The sequence below is a fragment of the Phaethon aethereus genome (assembly GCF_964289735.1).
Source record: "Phaethon aethereus genome assembly, chromosome: 6".
Classification (NCBI taxonomy): Eukaryota; Metazoa; Chordata; class Aves; order Phaethontiformes; family Phaethontidae; genus Phaethon; species Phaethon aethereus.
In genome coordinates, this window is record NC_138580.1 from 29,970,274 (window position 1) to 29,998,026 (window position 27,753).

Sequence of the window (27,753 nt, forward strand, 5' to 3'; positions counted from 1 at the left end):
TACTACTTGTCAACTGTAGGCTGAGCTTTAGATGAGTCTTCATTGATCAGATGGAAAATTTCTCACGGCAAAGTTCTCTTTGCAGACTACAGTTTTCTTTCGCAGCCTCTTTCCAGCCCCATTTCAACACTGACGCTATAGGCTTTCTCCCTCTCATCCCTAACCGATGACCCTGTTAACACATTTTTATATTAAACTATAAACCACAGAGATGGTTTGGAAGTAAACCTATTTATGCTATGATTAGCTAGAAGGGGGGGATGTACAATTAGCATTTAAGATGAGAACAGGCTTGATGTGTAACATGTAGAATAGTTGAAGAAACTTACCTGCTGAAGGTCTGCGAGAGAATAGAGATGGATTTGCTGGAGGAGATACTCTCTAGGAAAGATCCTGGAAAAAGAAAAAATGGATATGTGTTACGCCTTTTTGACTGGGAAACTCAAAGACTTCCTCTCCCTACCAAAAGACTGCAGAACAATGATGCTAGAGAGCGAGCTTGTCTGAAACTGGAATTATGTCACCCTGTAAGCACCAGCTACTTTTACAGCATTCCTCATGGGCACAACAATTCCGCAATAACAATGAATGCTGTGCCAGTGTCATTCTCCAACTGTCAGGTAAACATTTACCATGACATTTACAGATGTTGAAAACTCATCCTGAGCTCAGAAGGTGTTTCTTTAAACGACTAACCTAGTAATAAAAACAAATAACTGAAACTACACATTAAAAGTATGTGGGTTTATTAAAAACCATTAAAATATGTTTTTTAGCACAAGACCTCTGGTCTGCTAGAAAGCTGTAACAGTTAATGTCAGATGTAATTTATGGTTTTGTAACTGAAATAACTGTATTGGGAAAAAATGTCATGCAGATACTGTTCTCCCAACATAAAGTTGATTGATATAAATTCCCTTTTGTGTATAGAAATATATATATTGCTGTAGCCTTTATAATAACTTGCGAAAGGCCTATTTTCCTTACATAAACCAAGGTTACAGGCAAGACTATTGATTATCCACTGACAGACCTGTTCAGTAAAACTAAATTACAGAAACCTGAACAGAGCAGAGATGTCCTAATTAGAGTGACTTGCAGTAAAATGAAAAACTGGGTTAACGTAACATTACAGGGAAAAACGGACCTTGTAAATGTAAGTGGATATTAGCAAGAAAAGTTTATGAAAACCATAAAGACATCAGGAAGAGAAAAAGTGCATCTAATTAAAAAGTCTGTCTTTGCACACACAGAGAAACAACCAGCCGACCAGCTTTGTCTTCCATTCACACAGAACAAATAACACCATGCTAAGGTATTGCGAGGAGTGGAGAATCACATCACTTAAAAAAGCAATCAAACATCTCAAGAGGTGCAACTATTTTACACTACATGTTGCTTAGAGAAGAAATTGTGAACTCAGTTCCTAACATTACAATCATTTAGATGTAAGGCAATATAGAAACAAAATTATTGATATTATTAAATGCATGAACAAAACTCTGGCAAAGGCTGGGTTGTAATGGTAGAATTGAATGGCAGTGAACAGAAAGACCACTGGACATGTCCAAAAAACCAAAGATACTGAAAGGCCAATATGAACTTCCATGATTATGATATAAGACTAATAAGAAAGTACACAGGAACTCAAAGAAGAGATTTTATAAGTTGTAACAACATAATTAGCTAAAACACAGATCAGTAGGGATAATAGTACCAACTGCAATCTTTGACAGAACACTGAATCTGAAAACTAATTAAAGCACTTCGGTTCATTCTACTCCATTACGAGTCTCAAACAACTAGCTTAAACTGATGGTTTCAAAGCTGTCTTGGAGGGACTGGGACTTTTCACCCACTGTTAAGGTGAGTGGGACAAAGCCTCGTACTCCTTTTGTACTTTTGAAAAAAACCTAAGCTTTATTGGGGTGGGAGGGGAAGAGGGAGCGGAAGAGTCCTGCAAGCAAGGCACTGACAACTGGGCACTGCCAATCTCGGGGCACTTCTCTGGAGCAGGCCTGTGCCCTTGCTCCTGACTCACCAAGCATGTCCACTCTACCCACCTAATTCTCAGCTGCAGTCTCACCGGGATACTGCATTTTCCCCTTTCCGTTCTGTAGGCTATACCCGTACTCTTATTGGAGGTGAACATGTTTCAGTGGCGCTGCTGCATCACCCCTTTGTAATACATTTGGCACAATGTGAAAGACTACTAGAAAACAGTCAAAATTCAAATATCAGACAACATATAACATTGTGATTCTTCATTCACACATAGAAGATTTATTAAAATTGATTGCTAAGGAGTCAACTCTGCACAGCATTTTGAAGCCATTAGTAATTTTCAGCTCTGATTGATGGGGAAATTTCAGTGAAAGAAATTCGTTCTCCCCTGATCACACAGGCAGGCACTAAACAGTGTGGTAGCTTTGCCAGGAACTGTATTATTTGCTGATGCCCTTACAGCACTGCTAAGGAAAATAATTAGCTAATGGAAGATTTCCTTTTTCAGGAAATAGCCTGAATATCCCATAAGGCAGAAACTGTCAACGACTAATATCGATGACTAACATCACGCTCCCCTGCCTTCAAGGACTGCATTTTATTTCCTGCAAGTTCTCACTCCTAATAAAAAGTGTGCAGATGAAAAGCAAGCTCATAATCCAGAGACTCCCTTTGTCAGGGAGGTCTCAGCCAGCACAGGCCCTGGTGACAGTCATCCTCTCCCTGTACTTGTCCCCCTCCCTGAGACATGTTAGTTTGCAGCAGCAGCTCTGCAAACCAGCATCCAACACTCCTCCTCCCTTCCAAATCTATTTCCAGGAAAAGAAGTAGGCACTGCCCTCCCAGTCTTATGCAAGACATATATGCATGCACACACATACCCGGCACTCAAGTGAGAGGAGTGCTTATTTCCATTGCTATGGAAACTGAGGCATTAAAAAACCCTCAGTAAGTAAGGCTGGTCCAGCTTCAGATTTGCAGTCCTTCTATTGACTCTGAAAAATCACAATTTGGTTGTGGCAGGCCACAGAAAAATAGCTGAGCAGCCAGAGCTCGCATGTACAACAGCATTTACAAAATTTCTTACGAAGCAACTGGACCAGTTCCTGTAGAGTTCCCAATACATGCAGAGGTGCAAAACACTCCTGCAACACCCGCCCACAACACCAAAGGTGGAGAGCATGCAGCTCCATAAGTGTGAAACCTCCGAAATGGCCTAAAAGTAGGCAGCTCAGTCCCTGATCATTTAAAATATAAATAACGCACCCTCACCTCACCTGTGGTGAGCAAAGCACCTGTTTCAAAAACATGTCTTGCTGTGCTGCATGTCTGGAATTAAGCTCTCCTCCAGAAAACTCTTATTAGTCCCATTTGGAAAAAAACCCCAAAACTCAACAGCAACCTGAACATAACTTGTGAAGCCACATCCCAAAAATGCATCTGTTTATTGCTAGTTTTGTCAGCCTTTAGTGAGTGGGGAACAAGAGCACAAGAGGCACCAGTATATCAAACACATTTTCAAAAAACCTCATCATAAAATGTAAACAAATCAGCTGGCGCAGGAAATTCACACAATAGATTGTGGACAGTAGTCCAGTGAGCAAGAAAATGAATGACGGCCAGTTTCCAACAGCTTCCTTGCCTGCACGGGTTCTCTGAGCCTAATGAAGTGATGGCTTATATAAAGTCTTTTTCAGTAGGGGGCACACAGGACTAATTCAGAGCCTCTTGCTTCTTGACCCAGACACTTCCTCTCACGTAACTAGTAGGAACATAATGTCTTTGCCACCTCCATCCCTCTGTCAACTGCAACTGAAACTGGCCAAAGGAAGTATAAGTCAGCAGAGTACAGCAGGCGAGATGGGGCTCAAACAAGCCACTGCATTAGCGGCCAAATTACTACATGGCATCCAAATCAATCTAAAAATCACATTCATGTTGAAAAATCTGACACAGACCACAGAGCAGCCTAAAATAACTACATTTAGAAACATTCAACTAGAAAATACATATTTACTTTCTGCATGCGATGGAGCTTTCAGCACGCTTGGGTTAAAATAAGGCCTTGATCCAAAAAGACTGAAACATGTGCTTGCATTTTCCTTTTCCCTTGATAAAAAGGTCCTTTACAAACACCAAATGGGAGATCTCTGATAAGTTATTTGAAAGCAAAATAGGAGATGTCAGTTTTGTAAATCTTTTGATCAATGCACTGTAACAAACTGGATTATTTTTTTTTTAGAGCCGGTCAATTAAAAGCATTCAATAAACAGTGTCCTTTCAGTCAAATCTTAACACAGAAAAAACTGGAGTGAGCTAGACAGAGGTCAAACACAAGATGTTAAGACTCATCACAATAAAAACTCAAACCTCTGCTACTTCAGAACGTGACCTGTGACCCTTGAGAGGCAAACGGTATTGAGTGCACGTCCCACTAAAAGAACGTCCTAAGCTTTCACAGTTTGGAAACTCCCAGACCAGTTTCACCATCGATGCAAAACAGAACGGTTGTGAGTCACAGGATTGCTGTGCTGTAAACCCTGGCTACCAGTCAGGGTTAAGCCTGCAGTGAACAAACCAAGTTCAATGGTAACCAGCCCTCTAGCTTTGCCAGTTCCCGTGAACAATGAAATCCAAAGTCCTATTGGTTAAAGGTCTCTAAATTGCTTTATTGTTATGTGCTAGAAATAAGAGCAATCAATGCAAGCAGGAAAGAAACCCACCATTAGAGACTTTCAGTCCAACCAAAAGAGAGAATTGAGCATTCTCAGTTTGTGATTATTATTCTTTTTTTGTTTGATACTTTGTAATCTGAAGCATAACCTTCAGGCAAGATAGAACCAGAAATTTCATCCGTTCCCTTTCGGGTGATCTTATCAGGGAAGTATTTGCACAAACAAAGGTTATCTTTTAGTGTCCTCCTGCAAACAGAACCAGTGATAAGACTTGGCTTTTTGCATTTGGACAAAGCATGTAGTCATGGTGCTTTGTTAGCACTAAGTAATTGCTCTGCATTTAAAGCCTGTTCATCATCAGCTTTGGTAATTTTTCTTCAATGGGTTAAATACCCTGACAGCTCTGCTAAAGCTACAACCAATTAATCTGCTCAAGCCTGACACTATAACCAAAGTACAAACGTGATAAGCAGAGCGAACTCTTCTTTTTACAGCACAATCAAAAGAAATCAAGTCAGCTGGCAGGTGGGCACAACCAAGTCTCTTTTGTACCAAAAAGCCTGTTGAAACCTAGGAGAGGAGGAGGAGGGAAAGCTGGCACCACGATGCCATGTGCCAGCCAGGAGTGTCTTGTTTGACCAGGTTGAGAATTGTATGACTGAGCTCTGACTCATGGGAGACGCAGATGCACCAGTCTAGCACGCAGCCACATTCAGATGTCCTCTCCACCCCTCTGCAGGAAGCTGCTGCACCCACAGCTGGCACAGCACCGCAGGTACCAAGTCCATTTCCTCAGCCAGCCCAGTTCATACCCTGGCACTGCGACTTACATCATCACCAATTTACTTTTAAGCTACTGCATGCTAAAGCAGCTGACAGGCAAGCACATGCTGATTACCACTGTTCCCATATTTTTTTTGCCCCCTAGACTAGGGGCAAGAGGACCTCTGAAGTCCCTGCAGCATGCAGCACCAACAGCTGTGGCTGAGTGCATAGCACAGGGGCAGGAACTGCACACGCTCTGGTATCACTGACAGGAACACAAATTTTTCAGAGTTACTATTTGATTTTAAAAGTACAGAGGAGTATCAGTGAATTGCCAGTTATCCCAAATATACGTGGCAGGGTAAATAACATCTCTTTTAGGTTTTCTCTTGCAGTTCATTTGACATGGAATCTGTTAATTTAAGGTAGAAAACAGAACCAGGGGTGAGAGGAACTGGTAGGATTTTTTCCAGTGTTGCTAATTCTTACAATTTTATTCAGGCTTTTAATTTTGTACTTCCTTGGAAATCCCAGCTCCTGGAAATAAGCTGGGAGAGGAGAAACCCAATGTTACAGCCAAAGAAGTTATTCAGGAAAGCAGGGCCCTGGGAAACGCAGTGATTTGAACGTCAAAAAATAATAAAATAACGAATTTAAAAGAAAACATTACTTATGTAATAATTTTTTTTCTAATTCTATGGGTTTGGCTAAAAAAGTGTTTGTGAACCATTTCACATTCACAAGGTGTGAACACTCTTCTGATTGTCTTCTGGGAGCAGCCATTCCTAAATACCTCCAGCGCACACCAAGTGCTAGCAAGCATGTTCAGGTAAGGTATTGTTTCATGTTGTTATGAAATTCCCCATGAGCATCCCTATGTTAAAACAGTTACTCTTATCATCCATCAGCAATCCTGAACCAGTATATAAACTTGCAACTAAAATGCAGTACACTAACTCTCTCTCCTCTGTGGTTACTTGAGCAAGGTTACGGTAACATTGTGAAAGACAAGAATTATTGCAGATCAAACTCAGGAATCAAGTACCACTGTTACTAAAAGCAGGAGGTGAGAATTAGAGGCACACAGTTTCATTTTGAAATCAAAACAGCTTAGATCCCCCAATTAACTTGAAATGAAGAATAAGAAAATGCTCTCTGTTTTTATCAGGCACTTCTTCTGAACCTTTGCAGTTTGCTGCTGGAAGTTCCAATATAAAAACACAGAGGTAAAAATGGCACAAGCCATATTTAACATGGTGTCCACATCTAACATACTTCTTTTTAAACAATTACATTTTTTTTTAAAGCAAGCTAGTCTCAAAAGGTGAATGGAAACTACCATTTTCAAAGATGTCTAATATCTAATGTCCTGCACTTCGGCCACAACAACCCCATGCAACACTACAGGCTTGGGGAGGAGTGGCTGGAGAGCAGCCTGGGGGAAAGGGACCTGGGGGTGCTGGTTGCCAGCCGGCTGAACATGAGCCAGCAGAACATGAGCCAGCAGTATGCCCAGGTGGCCAAGAAGGCCAACAGCATCCTGGCCTGTATCAGAAATAGTGTGGCCAGCAGGAGTAGGGAAGTGATTGTGCCCCTGTACTCGGCACTGGTGAGGCCGCACCTTGAATACTGTGTTCAGTTTTGGGCCCCTCACTACAAGAAGGACACTGAGGTGCTGGAGTGTGTCCAGAGAAGGGCAACAAAGCTGGTGAGGGGGCTGGAGCACAAGTCTTCCGAGGAGCGGCTGAGGGAACTGGGTTGTTTAGTCTGGAGAAGAGGAGGCTGAAGGGAGACCTTATCGCTCTCTACAACTACCTGAAAGGTGGTTGTGGCGACGAGGGTGTTGGCCTCTTCTCCCAAGTAACTAGTGATAGGACAAGAGGAAATGGCCTCAAGTTGCACCAGGGGAGGTTTAGATTGGATATTAGGAAAAATTTCTTCACTGAGAGGGTGGTCAGGCATTGGAACAGGCTGCCCAGGGAGGTGGTGGAGTCGCCATCTCTGGAAGTGTTCAAAAAACGTGTGGATGTGGCACTTCAGGACATGGTTTAGGGGACATGGTGGCGCTGGATTAATGGTTGGACTTGATGATCTTGAAGGTCCTTTCCAACCTAGTGATTCCGTGATAAGGAGATGCAGGTGTGCCCCTAGACCAGAAAATGCTAACATGAACTGAAAGACCCACCTGCCTCTGGAAGATTTATCATATATACCCTGGCATGCTCCTCAGTTGGATGCTTACCATGGTTGAGCACTGTCTTGTGCTCTTAACACTCCCTTGGTTTGAACAGAAAGCAGCACTGCCGCCACCCTGGCTGCTCTGGCACACATCTTGTTGTTCCAGCTCCGTTTGTTACCCCTAGTTGAAACAAAAGCTTGAAGTCCACCTTAACTCTATCCCCTACAGTTTTATCCAAATGCTTTTTAAGATGTTAACTTGCCAGGATCCTGCATGCACAGTTATTTCTTCAAAACGACACACAAACTGAAGCAAAGAGGTGATCTGTTTGCAAGAGGCCCTTCAACAGGCATGCTTTATTTCAGCTACTCCAATGACTACATGCATGCAGAATCTACAGAAAACAACAAATGGCTCATGCATACTTCTCTGCATTTATTTGCTCACCTTTCTCATTTTCGGGTGGTGTTTGGTCTTAATGCTGGATCCTCTCAGAATATCCAGATAACCTCTCTGAATGAGTTTCTCTCTTACGCTCTTTCCTATCACCCATGCAACAAATTTTCTTCTTCTGTTGGTCTTGCCGTTAACTCAGAGCCCTAAGTGCTATGAACCACATACTTCTGTTCCTTTCCTGCTCAAACTTTCTTTTTACAGTCTACCACTTTCACAAGGTGTGTCTTTGTTCTCCTGCTTTGGGATTTTCCACTCTCCAAATGGCCTACCCATTGCAAAGAAAATGGAGGAAACAGTCTCCTTTGACAGTCTGGACATGACTTAATGACCTTCTGTTGTCCTTGGTCTGAAAGATAACATAACCCCAGCTTCTCATACGTGAGGTATTTGGTGGTATAGTGATGGCAAAAGATCAATCAGAATTCTTGTGATGTGTTTAGACAGGTTCCCCAATTGCCACACACATATTTTGAAAGTAATCTACTCCTGTGTCAGAAGTGATATGTCTAAGGCCTCACTGTAGGAAGTGACAGGACTCTATTGTTCAGCATAACTGAATTTGGGCTTGTTTCGCATTGTGCTGACAGACCAGCAGGCTCAGCCAAGACCACACATCTGTGGCACTGGAGGTGTACCTTTAACCTCCTGCTGCAGCAGCAAGCTCTAATTTGGTCTTCCTGTCAGATGCTAAGTAACGTATGCAGCACTGGAGTTGTGCTAGGGTAAAACTGATGTATTGCTGTTCTAGAGCTGACAGACAAATGGTATTAGACAGAAATGAGTAACAAGAGGGAAATTTTTCCATATAGTTCCGCACCACCACTCAGATTTACTTACAGAGTGAGGGCACTGCAACGAGCACTAACATATAGGGGAATGTGCTGCAGAACACTTACCTTGTGTCACTGCCATCTGTCTAAAATATCTGGGCTAGCAACACCTGAACTGTAAGTTTAAGTGTATAGCTGAGAGCAGAGAGCCCAGAGACAGCTCCAAGGTTAACCTGGGTTAGCCTACCCTACTGTAGACATGGAGGTGCCTGAAGACTTACCAAAAAATCATTCTGACAGTTCCTTGACCTGAAGAGCCTTCAACCATGATAAGAACAGAGGAAAAGAGGCTGTAGCATACAGACACTGTTAGTGTGTCTTATGTCTAGAGATAAAAGCAACAAAGCAAAACCAGAATAAAGCTTGCATCATTCAGCCCAGCTTCACAGAATAACTTAATGGCCTTGGAGATTCTTGCTCTTTCCTAGCTATCAATTTTATTGACGCCATCTTGTTTGCTTGTGCTATTCATTCATCATCCCACAATCTGCAGGTAGTGGTGAGATCTGTACAGCTACACTTGTACTAATTCTATGTTGGCTCTAGGTTTCAGCCTTGTATGTTTCTGCCTGAACAGCATCCACACAAGCAAAGCAATCAAAACAAGCAAGAACTTGTTGAGTAAAGACAGTTGAGGCAAATTATGTCTGTTGCAATACCAAGGTGACAGCCACAGCAAAGTAGGCATACCAATGTCCCTTGTAAAACAGGGAGCTCAGCAACAGGCTCAGAGTCTCAGCTGGCTAATCTCAGAGGAATGCTGCTGATATGCACCGGTGGAGGGCCTTATTTCTCCTCCCAGCCAAGTCTGAGTTCCTTTTTATATTTGCAAGGGAAAAAAATAAAGAGTTTAGAATCCAGTGGAGCAAGAGGTGAGAACAAATCATTATAACTGATGAAGACCACTTTTATTGTGAGCCTTCTAGATACTTTTAGGACTTCTTCTGCTTCTTTTCCTTTCTTCCTTTTTTTCTTCCTTTCTTTCTACTTAGTCACTTGCTTCTTCAAAGTTCACAATGTGGTTCAGCCCTGAGTTCTCTGCTAGATGCCAAGTTTCAAAGTTCCCAAAGTGCCTATCTATGCACACCAAGCATTATAAATAACATTTCCACACTTAAGCCAACTGGATCCTGAGCTAACCTGGTTTATAGGCATCTGGAATTCTTCAGAAAAAGTGACTTGTAAGCACTGTAAACTGTTTTGTCTTCCCAGAGGACACCAAGAGTTTCCAACTTCATTGCCATCTTCATTTTGCGATCTGGGTTCAAGAGCAAGGTATAAATTTAAAGAAGATGATAATGCAAATAGTATTAATAAAAGAAACCTCAGTGTGATCTGCTTTTGCCTAATAAGGCAGGTTCTATCAGTGTCCCAAAGGCAGCAAGGTGCCAATACAATTAATCAGTCTGTTTTAAGTTCTCCCTAGACAGCAATAGTAACAGTTTGTTTCAGTCTGTTTATATGGGTCTGACAGGTCTTCAAGATGCTGTGTTCACTTTCTTGTGATTAATAGTCATTCACATACTAAGGTGAAGACCAAGCAGAAGAAGAATGTTTTTAGAGCAGAACATATAACTGGATTCTCTCCCACAGCCTTTCATTTCTAACTAGAAAACAGTATCAAATTTAGGAATGTTGTCTCATCATATTGTTTAAACTCCTCCTTTTCTTGCAACTTGCCCATATGATGAGCCAAAGGGAAATTTAAATCACATATTTTCTTCATTTATTTTTCAGCTGTGCTCCATAAAGCCATCATGTTGATAGTGAATGTCTGCATACTGTGATACTACATGTAGAGAGCAAAGCCATTGGGGCGAGTTTTGAGCAAGAAATAACTCCTTCCGGGAAAAGAACTTTTCTTCCTTTCCATCTCTGCAAACCTCTTAGGGGAGATCTGAAGGACCAGCTAAGCACCAAACCCACACCAACAGAGACTTCACAGACCAAGAAGGAGCTGAACTCTAAGGTGTACTTTGTACATTCCTTCAGTGGCTTTTACAGCACTTTCAACAAGTCCTACCAAATCGGACATGCTTCCCTAGTAGAAAAGCAAACCCTTCTTGGGCTGCAGTCCTCCTCACCACCACAGAGTGCTTTAATTTGAGACTGTGTGAAAGAACCCTTAGATGAGAAGAGGGAGCATTTGGAGTATTTGCTAGTTTCCTCTTCGGCCATTCTGGGTGTTCCGTTTTGATACAGGGAGTTTTTTCTCTCTCCTCCCCATTCCAAGGAAAGACCATTCTCTGCTAATTTTTGTCCATACTCTCTTCTCTCCATTTCCTCAGCACTTGTCATCTCTCCTCTCTGGAGGTAGGGTTTTGGGCTCCCTCTGTGTCCTGGTTTCTTCATTAAATCTTAATTTCCCGAGATCCCTCCCCTTTTTGATTCTCCTCCTTCTCCTGGCTTTCCCTCATCCCTTTGTCTCTGGTCCATTGATTTCTCTGCTTAGGCCTCCTTTGATCTCTCTTCCCCAAGTCCATTCAGTCTCATGTACTCCTGTCTATTTTAATCAGGGCATTCTTTTCTTCAGGCATTAATCAGAAAGCATAATTTCTTTTCTGCCACTTTTTCTGAATGGCAGCCTTTACAAATCTTATTCTCCTTTCAATTTTATTGCAGTTGAAGAAGATGGCATAGGAAAGTTATTATAGCTGAATAGCAAAACAGCTCTGCAAGATAATATCATCCTCTAGAATAAAAGAAAAATCACCCTAATTTTTAAAATGCTGTAAGCTGCCCTATCAAGTAACAGGAATTGAGCAGTAAAACACAAACATGTATTAACACACAGTGGATCTGACACAAGAACTCAGTAGTGCTCTCCACAAACCTGTTGTGATATCCTTCTCTTAGTTGTTCTAGGGAGTTCATCAAAGCAATGACATAGATGACATACCAAATAGCAGATCGCCTCACTCCTTACCTGGGATAAAGACACTAGTAGAGCCTCTTCTACCTCCCAGAGAATTCAGGTCCCCCATCCGTAAAACACCATGCTCAAAATACAGTTCCTGATGTCATCTGCTTTCTTGTCCTTTGGCAGCTTGTAATTCTAAAGCAGTGGCTTTCCTATTTGCGGTCTTCTTACAAACTTGGGGTATACAAATGCTTACCGACGCATTTACCATCAGGTCAGCTGCATGAGCTTGGAGCTACTCATCTCACAGTATGGCACGGGCAGAGACATCTTCCCATCTCTTTCGGAGATCCACGACAAAAGTAACTTGGCTTTTTTAAGGTCACAACTGTGACTTGATGGTTTTAAGAAGATTGTTCTTTTTAGCTTGTTAGAAAAATGCAGCAGCAGCTGAATGAACTAAGATACAGCACTTCTAAAATGAAGTTCACTTTTTATAAAACTACCGTTTCTACCACAGAAAACTCAATATGAAACACTTTCTGTTGTGTTGTGACCATGTGTCTTCCAATAACAAAATACTCAGCACAGCCATGTCATGGATGTAAAAGATAGTGGCTGAGCAACAGCACAACTGCTCCAGTGTCATATAAATTATATGCTGGGTCATGTACCAGGGGACTACATCTGGCCTCTGCCTTTCTGCGAGATCGTATCACAGAAGAGGGCAGAAGCGCTGGACAGGTGGTTGACTGTGGCCTCTCATGCTTTGCCATACTGTGAGGTGTTTCAAATGTCCCAATAGTGGCTACCACATGGCAGGGAGCATGAGGTATCACACCTGACTGAAAATACACAGAGCCAGGAAGCCTGAGGAGGAGTAAAAGATGCTCACCACAGTGTGCCACCCCTGGGCTAATAGTTGTCAATAACAACTTTAGATACTCAGACCCTATAAAACCATTTTCTTTGGCAGTAGATAACCCAGATGCTCAGGGAAGTCAGAAACAAGCACAACATCTTTCTAAATGGGTAACATCTTCAGGACTAGATTGTGAGGAAAAAAAAAAAAAAAAGGAGAAAAGCAACATAACAAGGAAGCTACATCCTTGTGCTGTATGTTGTCTGTGCTTCTTTACCTTCTACGCAGATCTTCAGCCACTGCTGCTCTGCAGCTGAATAAATAGGCTCGGAGAGATTTTAGCTGCTGTCTGAGGCGGACAACAGTTGCCAGAGGTTCGACATGCTTGTACAACATGGGATTTTCCTGCTGGATATCAATCAATGGTTCCTCATAAACATATTCCAGGAACTCTTTGGCTTGCTTTGATACCTGAAAAATAAAGCACCAGTTTAGCTAGGCTTTCCTCCCAACTCTTTTTAAGCAGATCTTCCCCTCTGTGATATGTCAGCTATTCTCTGCATCTGAAAACTTACTCTATTACCAATTACAGATGAAGACAGAGCTGAGGAAGATCCAACTGTCTCTGCTTATAGCCAAGTCAAATTTCATCAAGCCCATCAAAGTTGAGTGTATGAGATAATTGCTTACTTACCTGAAGTACAGCGATAGTTGTAGCCACACAGGTTTTCACTGCAGGGTAACATAGCTTACTAGATGTTTTTCAGGTCTAAAAACTGATTACCAAGTTTGTTCCCTGTTAATATTTTTCTGTTTGTTTGCCATTTTCTTTTTGGCAAGAAGAAAGTGACTAGATAAGTGCAAAAGCACAACATCAGAAAAGGAAACACACGCACGCTGCAAAGCCAATCACATTGTACTATCCCAGGGTATAGAACTCCAGTGTAAAGTACCACTCCCTTTTGCTTCATGTTCAGCCAGTATGGTTAAAATTATGTAAAAATAAAATAATCAGAAGCACATCTATCAAGTTGTTGTGTTTTTTTTAAATACAGATAAATAAAGCTGAATTTTACTGGTATTACTCCCAGTGTTTCATCTGCAAGAAATTTTTCTTATGCCTTTTTCATGATACTGCTCTGTTCTATCTCCACCTGCAAAGAGCTACTGTAATCTTGATAAATTAATGGGATTTTTGTTCCCACTAGAAAAGATACTCCTGTTTCTGAGGTGAGTAGGCCAAATTCCCTCTCATTCCTTATTTCTGCATTTTATCACAGCTGGAAAAGAGAACATGGGATTATCTGAAATGAGCTGCAAATCACTTGAAATGCTACAGAAATACTATTCATTCCACAATTCAGTTAGTCCTCCTGGACCTTTAAATCAGTGTTTACACTGAGTCGAGGGCAGGATGAATTAAGCTAACAAAAGGAGAAAGGGCACACCATTGCCTCTTGAGGTTTAGGATGTTACTTCCCTTCTGGTGCTGTAAGGTAGGAAGTAGGGAAAAGCAATACACACCCTTATAAAGAGCATCACTTCCAAAACCAGCACAAGTTACTAGCTACAGGAGCCACTAGCTAGCCGAAAATGTAACCTTTTCACAATGCATAATAAAAATGTAAGAAATAATACCGAGGCCAGCCTTCCCAAAAATAACTACACAGATAATACAGCGTGTAATTTTAAATACAGCAAACTATAATTGCAAAGGCTTGCCAGGCCCTGAAACTGTATTAAATATCTCACCTATTTGTATTAAACACCCCACTTTTTTTTTTTTTTAATAATGCACATACAAGGAATTGTGCTGTCTGAATGGAAGCAGAGGTAACATGCTATGTAAGGAGCAACACAGGCAACTTGGATTTTGTAGAACCAAACTCTACAAACCCCAAATATGTCAAGTTTTCTAATAGTAGCAGTGTTGATGTTTTATTAGACATGCTAACTGCAGTGCACAGAAGAGGCTGCAGTTAAACAACCTGCTTTTACAAACTTTAAACTATTTGTCTGTAGTATCTCAGCAATCCCCTGACAACTGCTGTATCTATAGTAAATATTATTCCTCCTCCACCGACGGACAAATTAAGCCACATATTCAGTGATTCCCTAGGAGGCATATGAATGCTTGGTACAGTGACCTACACCTCCCACCAGGAGGACCTGGTGCCCAGTACTCTTTGTAGTCTTACTTCCTTGCTTTAAAGCCCTGCTGAAGCTATGGGCTCCTCATCCACCTGCCCTGCTGCCTCAGAGACCAGAGGGCAATTACTGTCCAAGTACCACACCCACGACTGCACACTTGTACCCTGTATGGCGCAACCCCCCTGAGGCCGCAGCGCTATGAGTACAGAAACAAAAAAATGCCAGAATTGAGGTAACCTGAATGACTCTGCAATGTGCACTATGATGACAAAGTATTACTGTGTGGCTCTGGTTCTGCATAGTCTGAATGCAGCCTTTGAGGAGAGAGGAGCAAAGCAAATCTTCCTCTCTCCTTGCCAATGCAGTGTACCTGTGGAGTGCTGACTGCAGGAAAAGTAGCTTTGCCCAGCATCACTGCTGACAAGTAGGTGTCGGTTCACTCTGCATGCCTGACACAGGCACACAGGTCATTTAAAACATTAACTCACATTGCCAACCACAGCAAAGTTACAGGAAGTAACTGAAATGCAGTCTCATAGTGGGAAGGGTCAGGAGTCATAACAATTCAGCTTGCTCCCAGCAGATATCCTAGTACACATACTAGCATACTCACATTCCCCCAATTTTACTGGGAAGACTAGATAATCCTATTTAATAAGCCAGATGGAGTGAGAAGGTGCTAAGTGCAACAGGATTTTAGCTTTAAATGTCAGACAAGGATGGATGCTAACATCTCCAGACCTTTCTTTTCTAAAGGCTGCAAACCTACAGTTCAGAATCCAATCTACCAGAACTTAGCCTCCCTTGAAGCCTTCTGGCACTGGGAGTTAATTTCCTATTATGTTTGTCTGGCATTTTGTGCAGGCTGCAAGCCACCTGAACCAAACTGCAATACTTACTGGTTTTTGCATGCAAACAGGGAAAACAGTGGGCCTAAGTAAAAGGAAGAAAGGATGTTCACAAGATTGCCTCTTTTCCCTTCACACAAACCCATGAAAAACACAAATATAAAAACAGTGGGGAGTCGGGGGGGGAAAAAGTAAACCTGGGGACTGAACTGCTTTGGTTATGACAGAAGAAACATGCCTAACTGCCAAGTTCTTTCAAAGAACTTTTATTTCAGTGAAGGGGCTTTTTCTTTTCCTACACATATGCTTTCAGGTGTTAAGTGCATTGTTGTTTTTCAAGATCCTGGTTATGGGAAGACACAACTCTACAGATTTCTACCTCTCCTGTTTCTTCATGACCTACCTTGCCAAAAGCAGACAAGGACCTCTCCATTTGCAAAACTTACTTCATTGATGCAACAGTTTACAGCTGCTGTTCAGGTGTTTAAGGGTTCATGAAACATAAAAGAGAAACATGTGCAATTACATTGTATCATCATAAAAGCTCATGTCCTAGAGTAACTCTTGGTGCTTGCTCTGCCAGAGACTGATAGGACAGACCCCAGAAACCCCTGCAGAAGCAGGGGAAAGGTGGCAGTGGGAAGGAGTGCAGGTTTTCAAACTCTTCATTCACTTTCCTTCCTTTTACTGGACTGACAGACACGTTTCAGACCATGTGAAGAAGCTTCTGAGGACTGAAGCCCTGTTTCAGTTCTGTCAATCAAATGTGGTATGTGCTTACTTCCTGTCCGGGGTATGCTACGAGTCTGGCAAGGAGCAAGTCACCCACCGCAGCAACTCCACTTTCAGGCCTTGCTGCACTACCCGTGAGGGGCAGGGCTGTGCATTTAGGAAAAGCTCTGTTGTTTAGCTTCATTTTGGGATGTTGTTGCACAGCTTTGTGTGGGCGCACTGGCCAATAATGGGAGGTGAAATGCTGACAAATTAAGTAATCTTCCTTTAAAATGAGTCCAAAGAAAATTATTACTACCAAGGTCACCTCAAGGAACTAGGACAAGATATCTGTCTTTGCCAAATCAGCACATTTAATCAATGGACTACTAAGGAATCATGCAGTTTCATTGTAACTATAAAGTGCAGCAGCCAGCGCTAAGTTGCCTTTTAGACCATACAGAAGAAATAAACATCAGACCTTATCTGTGACTGGAGAAAGGAGATGCAGATGTAAAAGTGCAGGCAATATGTGCTCTACCTCAGAAAAGTACTACTTAGTTCCCATGAAGGTACAGCAGGGACAGAAATAAAAGCACATGTATGCAGAATTTAACAGAAAGAGGAAAACCCCAAAGATTTCACAATACTTGTTATTTTAATGGTATACATGGATGGGACGGAGTTGAGGAGATACACCCAGTGATCTCAGCTCAGTTGTCACACTGCCACAATGTCCTCTTCACCTTCCCTCCCTGCCTTAGTTTCTGCTCTGATAGTTGGGGATGTTGTAATGTTTTCGTACCTAAGGGATGGTGTTCCTTTCTTAAATCCACCTCTCCGAGCACTTTGTCACAGAGACTGGTAAAGCATCTGCACAGAACTTGCTTGTGCTCCCAAGACACCTCATAGCTATTCTGCCTGTCTCCAAAAAGTGCAAATTGGTAACTTCTCGCTATTATACTTAGATTACCGTAGATTAAGTTTCCAAAGAATGCTTAAGATTAAAAGTCCCATTTCCTTTTGTGCTTTGGCTGCCTGTACCAAGACCACAGGAAACAGAGCACAGAACATAGTTTTTAGCCTGCAGGTTTAGAAAACAGAACAATTTATTTTCTTGGTAGTATTACTGACGGCTTGATATGAGGTCTTTGCCTTAGCATCTACTTGCCCCATATCAGGGCTACCTATACTACCGTGAGCTATCAAGTTTAGTCCTTGGTAAAAGCATCCAAAGAACAAACTCTTAAATATTTATTCCTAGCTTCTAGAAAAGGGAGGGGCTTTTGTATCCACACGTAGGAGCTTTGTAACTCTGCACAAACTTGCATTTCATGGCACAAGACTATAATTTTCCTGATTGCAGGCTCTGGCTACCTTTTAATAATCTCCCCGTCTGACAAATTTTCTTCTTCAAGCGAGCTGCTTTTCCTCTAATAGGCCATTTACTGGTTATTTTTTTTGTTTTCAAATAGACCATAATAATAATATTTGCAGACACAAAACATCAAACAGCTTCTCCTAACAGTGGCTGCTAGGTCTGAAGCTCTAGCATGGTCTGGATTCCTTACGAGTTTGCTATAGTTTCAGCATATGCTCCTCGAGATGGCAAAACAAAACTGCTACTGTGTTTGCTGGCATAATGCTTTGAGGCATATAATCAGTTTCCCTGATCTAGCAACTGGCCACCAAGACAGCAGCAAATAGCAGATTACTGAAGTCTTAAAAAAGCTGCTTGGGTGGCAAGTGACCAACCGTAGAATTTTCTCGTTGTGTTACTTTCAGCTGCCTTGGTCCAAACAAGTGCTATAGCAATGTCCTTCTAGTGTCCTCAAAATGTTTGTGCCAAGAGACAGGACATACTGGGTCTTGCAAACACTATGTTTGGGTCTGCCAGTTTCCTGTGGGCATTTCCACAATTTTAGCATCCATCACCAAGCAGTGCCAATCCATTGTCTCTAGTGCTCACGAAACAGGTCCTCCTCAAGAGCCCAGTAACTGCAAAGACTACAGCTAAAAAAGAAGTTTCAGTGTTCTGTCCCTCCTTGTCTCTTGAACAACCAGATAAGCAATGATGGAAAAGATGCCACCAAGAAAGAGAAGCACAGCTGCTCCTGTGGCAGAACACCTTAGGCCTGGCTAAGGAAATTGTGATGAAAACATCTGTGTTATTGTGAGAGCATGGTTCAATCTGGCACGAGGGACAAAGACAACAGTATTAGCAGTCAATGCCTGTAGCCTTCAACCTGTTGCAATGTCTGTGTTTCTATCTAAAGAGCAATTTGGTTCACTTGCTGGTAGGCAACCTGCAGGTAGATTACCTTGTACTTGGAAGTGTCCCAGTTATGAACCAGCCGTGCAGGGATGAGGAAGCTGTCATCCACGTGGCAGGTGCTGCAGTAATACCATCCACTGTAGCTGCACACCTTGGCTTTCCCATTGGACAAGCCTATGGAGCGTTGACAGCCTGGAGAAGAGAGAGGAAAAGTCTGGGTTTGTACACCATGCCAGAGATACACACTCCGGATGCAGTAAGAAAAGTACTTATTTCCCTATCTGAGACCCTTTTTAAACTTTATTTATTTTGTCCATGAGCCATTTCTCATTCCCTAAAAATAGAAGAATAAATATCAGTATTCTTGGACTAGCGCTGAAGAAGCATACACTAACTTGGGCATCTACAACAGAGTTCAGAGCACAGTCAAGGATACTTAGCAATTCTCAAGAAACAAGGGTAGAAGACCAACTTTGAGACACTGAGCATTTAAAAGCCATGGCCATCTGAAAACCATGACCTGAAGCCTAGACAGAAAACCTCAGACCACAGAAATTCTGTGCGCTCGCTCCACAGAGCTCCCATTTTCCCAACTACAGAATGGGCCAGCACTGGCTGCCTGGAGGAGCGCAAGCCAGCTCCTGTTGCCAGCCAGAAGGGATGCCAACTTGGCAGGTAGGATTCAGCTACAGAATTAGCACAGCCAAGACTGTGGCTGAATCCTACCTGTTAGACCATGAATAACAACTGTGAACAGTAGTCGCACTGAGAACAAGTAGTTCATGACTAGCAGTAGTGAGACAGAGCTCAGTTTCCTGCAGGTTTTTTTTTTCCTTACGTTTGAATTACCCTGTGTCTTACGAGGTCTGAGGTCTGCCTGATAACTTTTTCACAGCTGGATCCCTTGCCACTTCCCATGCCCTCTTGTGTGGAATCCCTATGGTAAAACAATGTAGTCAAAAGCTGCTGCTTTAGTTGGAAAGAACTAATGCAGAGCTCTCCTTCACCTGACCACCTGTTTTCACAAAAACACACAGAAACTCAATGCATTAGACACCTCTGTTTTTCTCTCAACTGTGGCTAAAATGAGCCAACCGGTTCAAATAACATTAGAGTGGAGGGTTGAAGACTGACAGCACAGTCACATTAAACAACCTGCTCAGGAAGCGAGGCTAAAAGTGTTTGGATAAGATATAATGAGATGTCTGTGGTTGTTATTAACACCTCTTTGACACAGCACACATGACAGTATTTCTGCTTTTCCTTCAAATGCTAGTGTCCCCATATGACGTTTACGGCTACAGACACGATTAGCACCAGAGCCCCACGCCGACATGTGCTGCATGCTCAGACGGTCTCTGCTGGAGCTGATTAGTAATGTTGATTAGCAGAATCCTTGTACATCATTTTTACAGCAAAAGTATTGGTTAAACAGAGTTTTTCAGGCCAAAGTCAACTGACTGACTGTTTTTATCTTATAGTTATATCAGTATAACTGATTTTATTTAGTGTAATTATGTAACTTCTCCCACTGAAGGCATCTTTTTTCCCCCCAGTAGAAGTTACCCTGACTTGAGGAGAAATTGCAGTTCAACTACTCTAGGCATAAATCGAACTCCTCCTTCTCCCCATCAGCTAATGCTACCATGTCCCCTCTGCTCTAATCAAAATAATTAGAATAACCTGACCAACACAATTAGTTCATTTTTCTCCTCTTCCACACTCCAGAGCCATTTGACCATTGATTCTCTGCAATACACACTACCAAGTGAATCAGTGTGAGACCTGTCCTGCCTCCACCTCTCTCTCTCACTGCCTTTTTTTTTTTTTTTTTGAAGTGCGGATATGCAGTTTCTTGAAAAAGGTAAATATATAAACAGGTCAGTTGATGAAAGAGATACTTATGTTAATGTCTCCTCCTTTACCATTCAAAACGTCAGAGCCTAAGTATAACCACATCTCTCAAATGGTATTACTCAACATATATAATGCAAAAATGTGATCTCATCTTAGCTAATAAGCAAACAGAAAACCAAAACATTATGACTGTAAACTATTATCATTGTAGAAATAATTTTTGTATGGTAAATATTAGCAGAATATTTTGCAAAGCAATATTTTTCAGACAGAAAGAATGCAGGTATGCCTTTTATAAGGGTAAAGTCAATTGAAGTAATTCATCAGCGTGTTACAAAAAAAGATGACCTATGACTGTGGCTTGGGATCAGAACTTAGGAGCCAAGAACTTCATATTTCCCTCAGTGCAAAGCACACATTTTCCCGTCTTAACTTCCGCGTTCTTTTCTTTTTTAAAAAAAGCAGTTTCGTAACTAGTAAGTTAAAAGAGTTTCTATGCAGTCCTGCTCCACTATGCTATTACAGATGAAGTCAGCAGGCAGTCCTGGTAGTAAGCTCACTATCAGCGCTCTGTAGTATTTATAGAACTATTCTTCCAATTTTTAAAATGCATTCATACATAAAGGTGAAGGTTTTGAACATCTGACAAGACATGAAATACCAGTCGTGTTTGTCTGACATGACATTCATCTGACTTGTAGCCCTGGACAATGCTTGCAGAAGGTAGTTATCACACTGTTGCTATGGAGCCCACGTTTTTAAAAGTACATCAGAGGTAAATCTTGCTCCTCTGTTAAGGAAACAGAGAAGTATGCCCACTCCTTTCCTCATGGAGCAAGAGGAAGGAATCTGTGAAAGAGAACATTCCGCTTTCCCAAGTTAAATGGGAACAAGCCCTCAGAGATGTTTGTGTTAGCAATACCTCACGTTCTTCTGTGCCAGCCTTGCTAAAAGAAGTGAATGGTCTGAATCTTTCTCCTCACTAGTTGCCTCTGAATTTCCTATTACTGAAAAAGCACTGAAACATCCATCTTTATACTTCAACTGGCTCCAACTTTATCGTTCATTACATACAGCCATCATCTCACATTGGATGAAACAGATATTGCTAAATGACATGTAGTATTTTCTAGCTCAATGTGTTTGGACCAGCTGATGAAGTACTAGTGGTAAAGCTGTGTCTGAATGAGACTGAAGTCTCCTAACTCAATGCCATTGAAACCTTTACAAATATTCCCCACTAGCCAACACTTACTCATCTTGGGGAAGGGTGGTTTTATAAAGAGGAGACAGTGGAAGAAGTTCTTACCCAAAGAGCATGCATTGCTTTCTCCATTATTCCAGCCCTTCTCTGAGCCCACGTTTGTTTGCTTGTTCCTTAGAAACACATTTTTCCACAGAGTATTTCTCATTCCTCTTCATATTCTAAAGAAAATCATATTCTGCAAAGCTACATAACAGCTGTAAGGATGGGGTATTTTAGATGAGAATGTGGCACTGGCACCTACCTTACATTTTCCCTTACTTCACAAGCTTTGCTGTTTGAAAATCACCATCTTTTCCATTCCTATCTGTTGTGATTCATAATGATGGCTATTTCTACAATCCTTTCAAATCAAGTTATCAAAGCACTGATTTTCTTTGATGTTATGCAGTTCAAAGTGATGTAGTGTGACAAACATATTTCTGTGGCATAGACCACTTATGCTACTTTGTTTTTTTTAAGATGGAAAAAGAAAAGAGCAAAAGTGAGACAGAAAGAAGAGGAAGAAGGAACAGCTTCTGGCTTAATGCCCTTGGAAATCCTGCACCTGGACGTTCAGGTACATAAACTGGCAATCATGTTCACCAGAAGCAAAGGCAGTACTGACTCCTGACTTTAAAATCTTGAGCACATCTCCCAGCAAGCTAGTCAAATGTAGCTGACCACTTCAGAGATCGATAACACAACTCAACAGATAGTTTAGGGTGGGGGAAGGAACCACTTCATGTTTGCAGAGAAAATACTTATTTGACTATAGCTAGAGAAAGCACCTTCTGGAGGATGGGGGGAAAAAGCAGCACAAATTTCACCAGGCTTCTCCTACCTATTCCTAATGCTCACACAGAATATTATCTGTATAACATCTGTACAAAGGTCTGGCAAACCCTGAGCCTAGAGCAAGGAGAATACTGAGGTATTTACTATTACCCCAAATCATCCCTACCTAAAGGATGTTATAGAGCAAGCTACAGAGGAAAGAAGTGTAGCTGTAGGTATACTGTTAGCAAAGAGAGGGAAAGAATAATCCCAAACCTTTCATCACAGAAAATACAATTAAAAAAAAGCCTTGGAGTCAAGCAAAGAAAAGAGGGGTTAGAAAAAATAGCAGCAAGAAAGTGCTGCTGGGCACAGATGAACCTCTTTCAACAACATATCAGTGAGCAGAGCAGGAGTATCAACATCAAGAGGCTCATCTCCAAGTGCTAAGACTGTGAGGAAAGAAGTACAGGAAGATGAGGTTAAAAAGTTATAACAAGTCTCTCTCCTTGTCTTAAGGTCGTGGTGAGGACAGTATGAAGGAAGAATCCAAGACACCTGAATATAATTCCTCTTCTGCAAAGTATGGAAAACACCACTTCTGCCACTTTCAGGGTGTTGCATACTCTTACAGTCAAGGAAGACACACAACTATTCTTTTTACCTAGATGCTTTTTTCTTTAATCTTTAATCTAGAAAAGACTAGAGTAGTTCCACAGTGAAAGTGGAAAACCAAACTAGAATTAAGTACACAACTGTTTTCCTTATTCAATAAAGTTCCTTGCTCAGTACCAGAAAAAAGCAACTGCCTTGTGATTGTGTACCATAATTAAATTTGTGACAGATTAGCTTAGAAGCTAATTCATTTAGAAACAACATTCAATATGAAGAAAAGAAAATGACCCACAGACTTCAAAAGGCTTTCAGCTTGATAAAGCCATAAAATACACTAAGAAGAAGGAGCACAGCAACAAATTTTCGGAGTGTTAGATCAGACATACAACATTGCTCTAGCTGCTCAGCACAAACAGAAAGAGAAGGTGAGAATTTACTTTGGTTGCTGGCCTTGTGTTTCTGTGCATCTATTCCAATTCACTCCACCATGGGAAAAAACAAACTCATGAGGAGGACACGCTAACAACCCAGCTCAGCTCTCCCTCATGCCTACCTAGGTTTGAATTTGCATTATACTTTGTCCTTTTCCCAACAAAACCTTAACAGTTTAAAGGCAGAAAAAATTCCCTGTTGAAGCCATGTGGGCTTGACCCTGTCCAGTTATAATTATCTAAGCAACATACAAATCCCACATTATTTATGTCAGCAAGGTACAGATCCCACTTTAATTATAATCTAGATCAGCTTCTCCAGAAATTAAGGAAGGGTTCACTAGTCCCCAACTCCCAGACTCGATTTTTTTTTAAATAGACTCCAAAGGATGGACCAACTGTTGTGAGTCAATGGAAACCTTGACTACTAGCTGGAGCTCAGGACTAAGCCCTTCCCATCTTCATTAGTGCCATTTGAAGATATAATGCATAGTCCTGTCTTTCCTGTCTCACAGAAACCAGCTCAGCTAACTTAGCCTATCCAGACTAGGCTTGCTGGCTACAGGTTCTAGCCTGGTCTTGGGAGACAGGCCACTGCAGAGAGCGACCCATCCCATCTTACTAACGATGTCTCACAGGCACGCTGCCGCAGAGCATCTCTCTAAGGCAGATGAGATGAATGATCCGCTAGGCACCTAGGTTTTCTTCCCATCAGTGAAGACAGGATTAGCTAGACATCCAATATTTAGACTGCTAGGGGTAGATGAAGTAAACAACACCCTTTACGTCACTCATGCTGAACACAAGAGCTGTGACCCTCTCCAAGAAGATGAGCAATCAAGAAAAAAAAAAAAATCACTGATGGAAACAAGCCAGGTGATAGCACATATACGTGCATACACAACATTCTGCATGTTTGTGTTATCCTTTGTAGAAGATAGCATACACGCATGCTGCAGGTTACATAGCTAAATTCTGCCTTCCCAATAAAACTAATAGTAGTTAAGCCTGCAAATGTAACACTGAAAAAACATAAATGTCAAAGTGTAAGCTCACACTTTGCATATCTAAGTCAATAATAAAATTTCATCAATAAATCAGGATGAAAAAATACTAGCTGTGTGCCAAACAGCTGCAACTAAAACTATACTTTTGGAAATCAGCTTTTTACTTGTGTGGATTTCCCCACTTGAATTTCACCAGAATACAGATTCTTTTACCTTTAGTGTCAAATGCTGAGGAGGGCTGAGATGCCATTCTTCCCAGAGAACTTGCTCCAAGGGAATTATAAACAACTATAAAGACACGCTTCGCACACAGTTATAGTTTGTGAATTCTTTAACGCATGGCCAGTTTGCATTCTCCTCATGCACCCTTTCAATTCCTTCCTCCCCATTCCCAGAACAGCAGCGCTGAGGAAGAATACTATACACCTCAAGCTAATTTGCTATTCTTTCCCCCATGCCCTTACAGGATTATTCTCTGCAATATCTGGTGCTTTGCTGAGACTCTGAAGCACTGCCTGACAGAAGAGAATGGGCGCTCCTATAGAATGACTTATTGGCAGGATGCAGTAATTCACCAGCTCTTTAGTCAGGGATGGGAACTGAACACACTCTCTCGGCCAGCCCTCGAAGTTTGCCAGGTAGGAGTAAGTAGATAATTTGAGCATAATAATGGTATTCCCATTCCTACAGTTGACTACACTAATACTTGATTTTATAGACCAAGAAGGTAGACAAGAGACCAGAGCAAACAGCAGGCCAGCCATTTGTGTGATAAGAGCAAGTGCTGTTGCCAGTGTCCTCAGCTGTGGCCAGGTCATTTCGCAAAAAGAGTCTCTACTTAACTCAGTTTTCATTTCTGCTCCGCAGTCAGTTTGAAGACCTTTTACACCTGCACCACTCATTTACTTACACTGAAGGCTACCTTGTTTGCTAAGTTTCATTTACTCGATACAACAACTATTAACATATCTAGAAATAATCAGTTCTGTTTCTGTTTGAATGCACAGCTAGTTTTGTACCTCCCTTTTAACATGAGGAACAACTGTGCAGTAAGCGTGGTTATATAATTTTTGCCAAAGCTATCTGGCTGAATTTCTTCTTGGTCACACATCACTACACATATACCTTCGGTATATGCAGTATTCAGATTTACGCAGCACAGGTATGTATCAGAGTCTATTGATGTTGCAGAAGGCCCAACTCAGAACCTGAAACCTTCCCACCAGCTGGCCTGTGGTTTGTTCTGTAACTTCTTTTACATTCCCCCTGGTCTGACCCACATGTAACAGGTCTGCCAATAACACACTGCTTTGGCACGTGACAGAAGAGGAGCAGAGCCCTGCCAGCACACACAAATGCCCTAGTTTTGCGATAGCGTACCTAAAGCAGCTGTTTTTCTTCTGTATTTGTCCCTCAAGGCTGCGCACCCACATGGATGCTCCGATGCTGAGCAAACGCACAGAGCAGCATTAAGAGGGGCTCCCTGTGATGTTGGCTTCTGTGAAACCTCTAAGAATCCCACACCTTTGCTACCTCTTCTCCTCTGTCAAATTTTGTTAAAACAGTCAGGTAGATTCAAATCTTATGGGGCAGGGGTAAAACTGCAGGCAAACAGCATTATAACATAAGCTTTGTTTTCTTAGGAAACCAAATTAACAGTTGTGTCCCAAACCAGTGGCCTGGTATAAACTGCAACTGCAGAAAAAATGTTGTGCAGATATCCCCTTTCTATGAAGGCAACATCTTTATTAGCAAAAGCTGGTCTGACTGATTTAAAAGATGGTAGCCCACCAAATACAGCTGTCTCTTGTAATGCAGTTCATGGGGAACTCTGGGTTCTCTAGAGAAGAGCTGGGCATAGAGGGTTCAAGTTTTCAGACCTGAAAACACTTCCTTTTGCCCAGATGTAGCTTTTTCCATCCCAACAAAGGTGAGACTTGGACTTTTAGAATCACTGTTTTTGGCATTGTTTTCTTTGAACTTTATGCCAAAATATTCATCAAGACTGGCTTCACACAATAAACGGACCAAAAAAACCCCCAAGTAACCAAGAGGTCTTTGGGGGCAGTGGAACCAATACCTAGCACCCACGAGCCAGGAAGAAACAAGGAATAGCCAAAGACAAACACAGAGCCTATGCTGAGAGTAGAGACATGCTCACACACAGCAGAACTGAGCTTGTAACAGTAAAAGAAATAAGCATAAATATTTTATTTGTCATGGAAAAAAAAACCATACTGAAACCTGCAGAGCTGTTCACAGAGGCAGATTAGGGCGATGGGGTCACCTATCCCCAGACAGGCAGCACAAGTTTCCCTTAAACTTGCCAGGAGGAATATACAGATTTATCAGCCAAGACATTTGTATCAGTTGTTCCACCTGCAGGGCTGAGGCACAGAAGTCAGTGAAACACCAGCTGAGGATTGCAAAGTGCACATCAGGGTGCAGGATAGACACTGAACTGGCCAAGTACTCAGCTAAACTGCCATTCTGGGCAGCAGCAGGCCAACTTCAAACCAAATCCTATGAAGGGGAAAATCGCACTCTGCGAAGGTGCCAATCAGATTCCAGGAAGGTGAAGGTGTCTCCCAGCTTATACAAAGCTAATAGTTTTCACTGCCATTTCCCCTAGTCAAGCCATCTTAAAACTGGATTGAAGACCTCACCCAGCTTACCACTGAAGATTAAATGGCTTCTGTGATCATAACTGATCACTGATAACAGGTTTAAGCAACTCAAGCAAGTAAAAGAGATACCATGCAGTATCTTCTGATCTTTCCCCAAACAAGAACTGTCACATGGCAAAGCACTGTAGACCAGCAACCTGGTGTTCTGAAACATGTAGGTTCACTGTAAATTAAGTACTCCCTGCTACACAAATTCAAGTCACCCTTTTCCGGAAACCTTCCCCCCAACAAGTCAGTGGCCTTCTTTAGACATGGTGTGTTTTCCAAATACTAATTTAGCCATGGACAATGGTTTTTTGCTCATCTGGTTTTGGCTAACAAAGAGTAAGAGTTTAGAAATACCACTGTTAGCAGTGGAAGTCTTACTTCTGAATGAATAGAAACAGGGCCTGAAAGTCACATACAAGTCTCAAAGACTATGGTCTAAAGTGAAGATAATTAAACAAGAAAACCTTTACAGTGCAGAACACATTCTCAGGGGATTTTACAGTTTCAAATACAGGGAAGGCAAAAAGCTGCT

At 41.8% G+C, this 27,753-nt stretch overlaps 1 protein-coding gene across 1 annotated transcript in view; it reads right to left on the reverse strand.

The window, feature by feature from the left end:
* PLEKHM3 (pleckstrin homology domain containing M3) overlaps positions 1-27,753 on the reverse strand; it is a gene marked incomplete at its 3' end in the record, with an annotated part of 76,977 nt that overhangs the window by 29,774 nt on the left and 19,450 nt on the right. The window contains exons 3-5 of the mRNA XM_082001323.1: positions 18,663-18,808; positions 12,909-13,102; positions 330-393 (exon numbers count right to left, since the gene is read on the reverse strand). Coding sequence (XP_081857449.1) covers positions 330-393; positions 12,909-13,102; positions 18,663-18,808 — 404 coding nt within the window. The remainder of the gene's footprint in view (positions 1-329; positions 394-12,908; positions 13,103-18,662; positions 18,809-27,753) is intronic.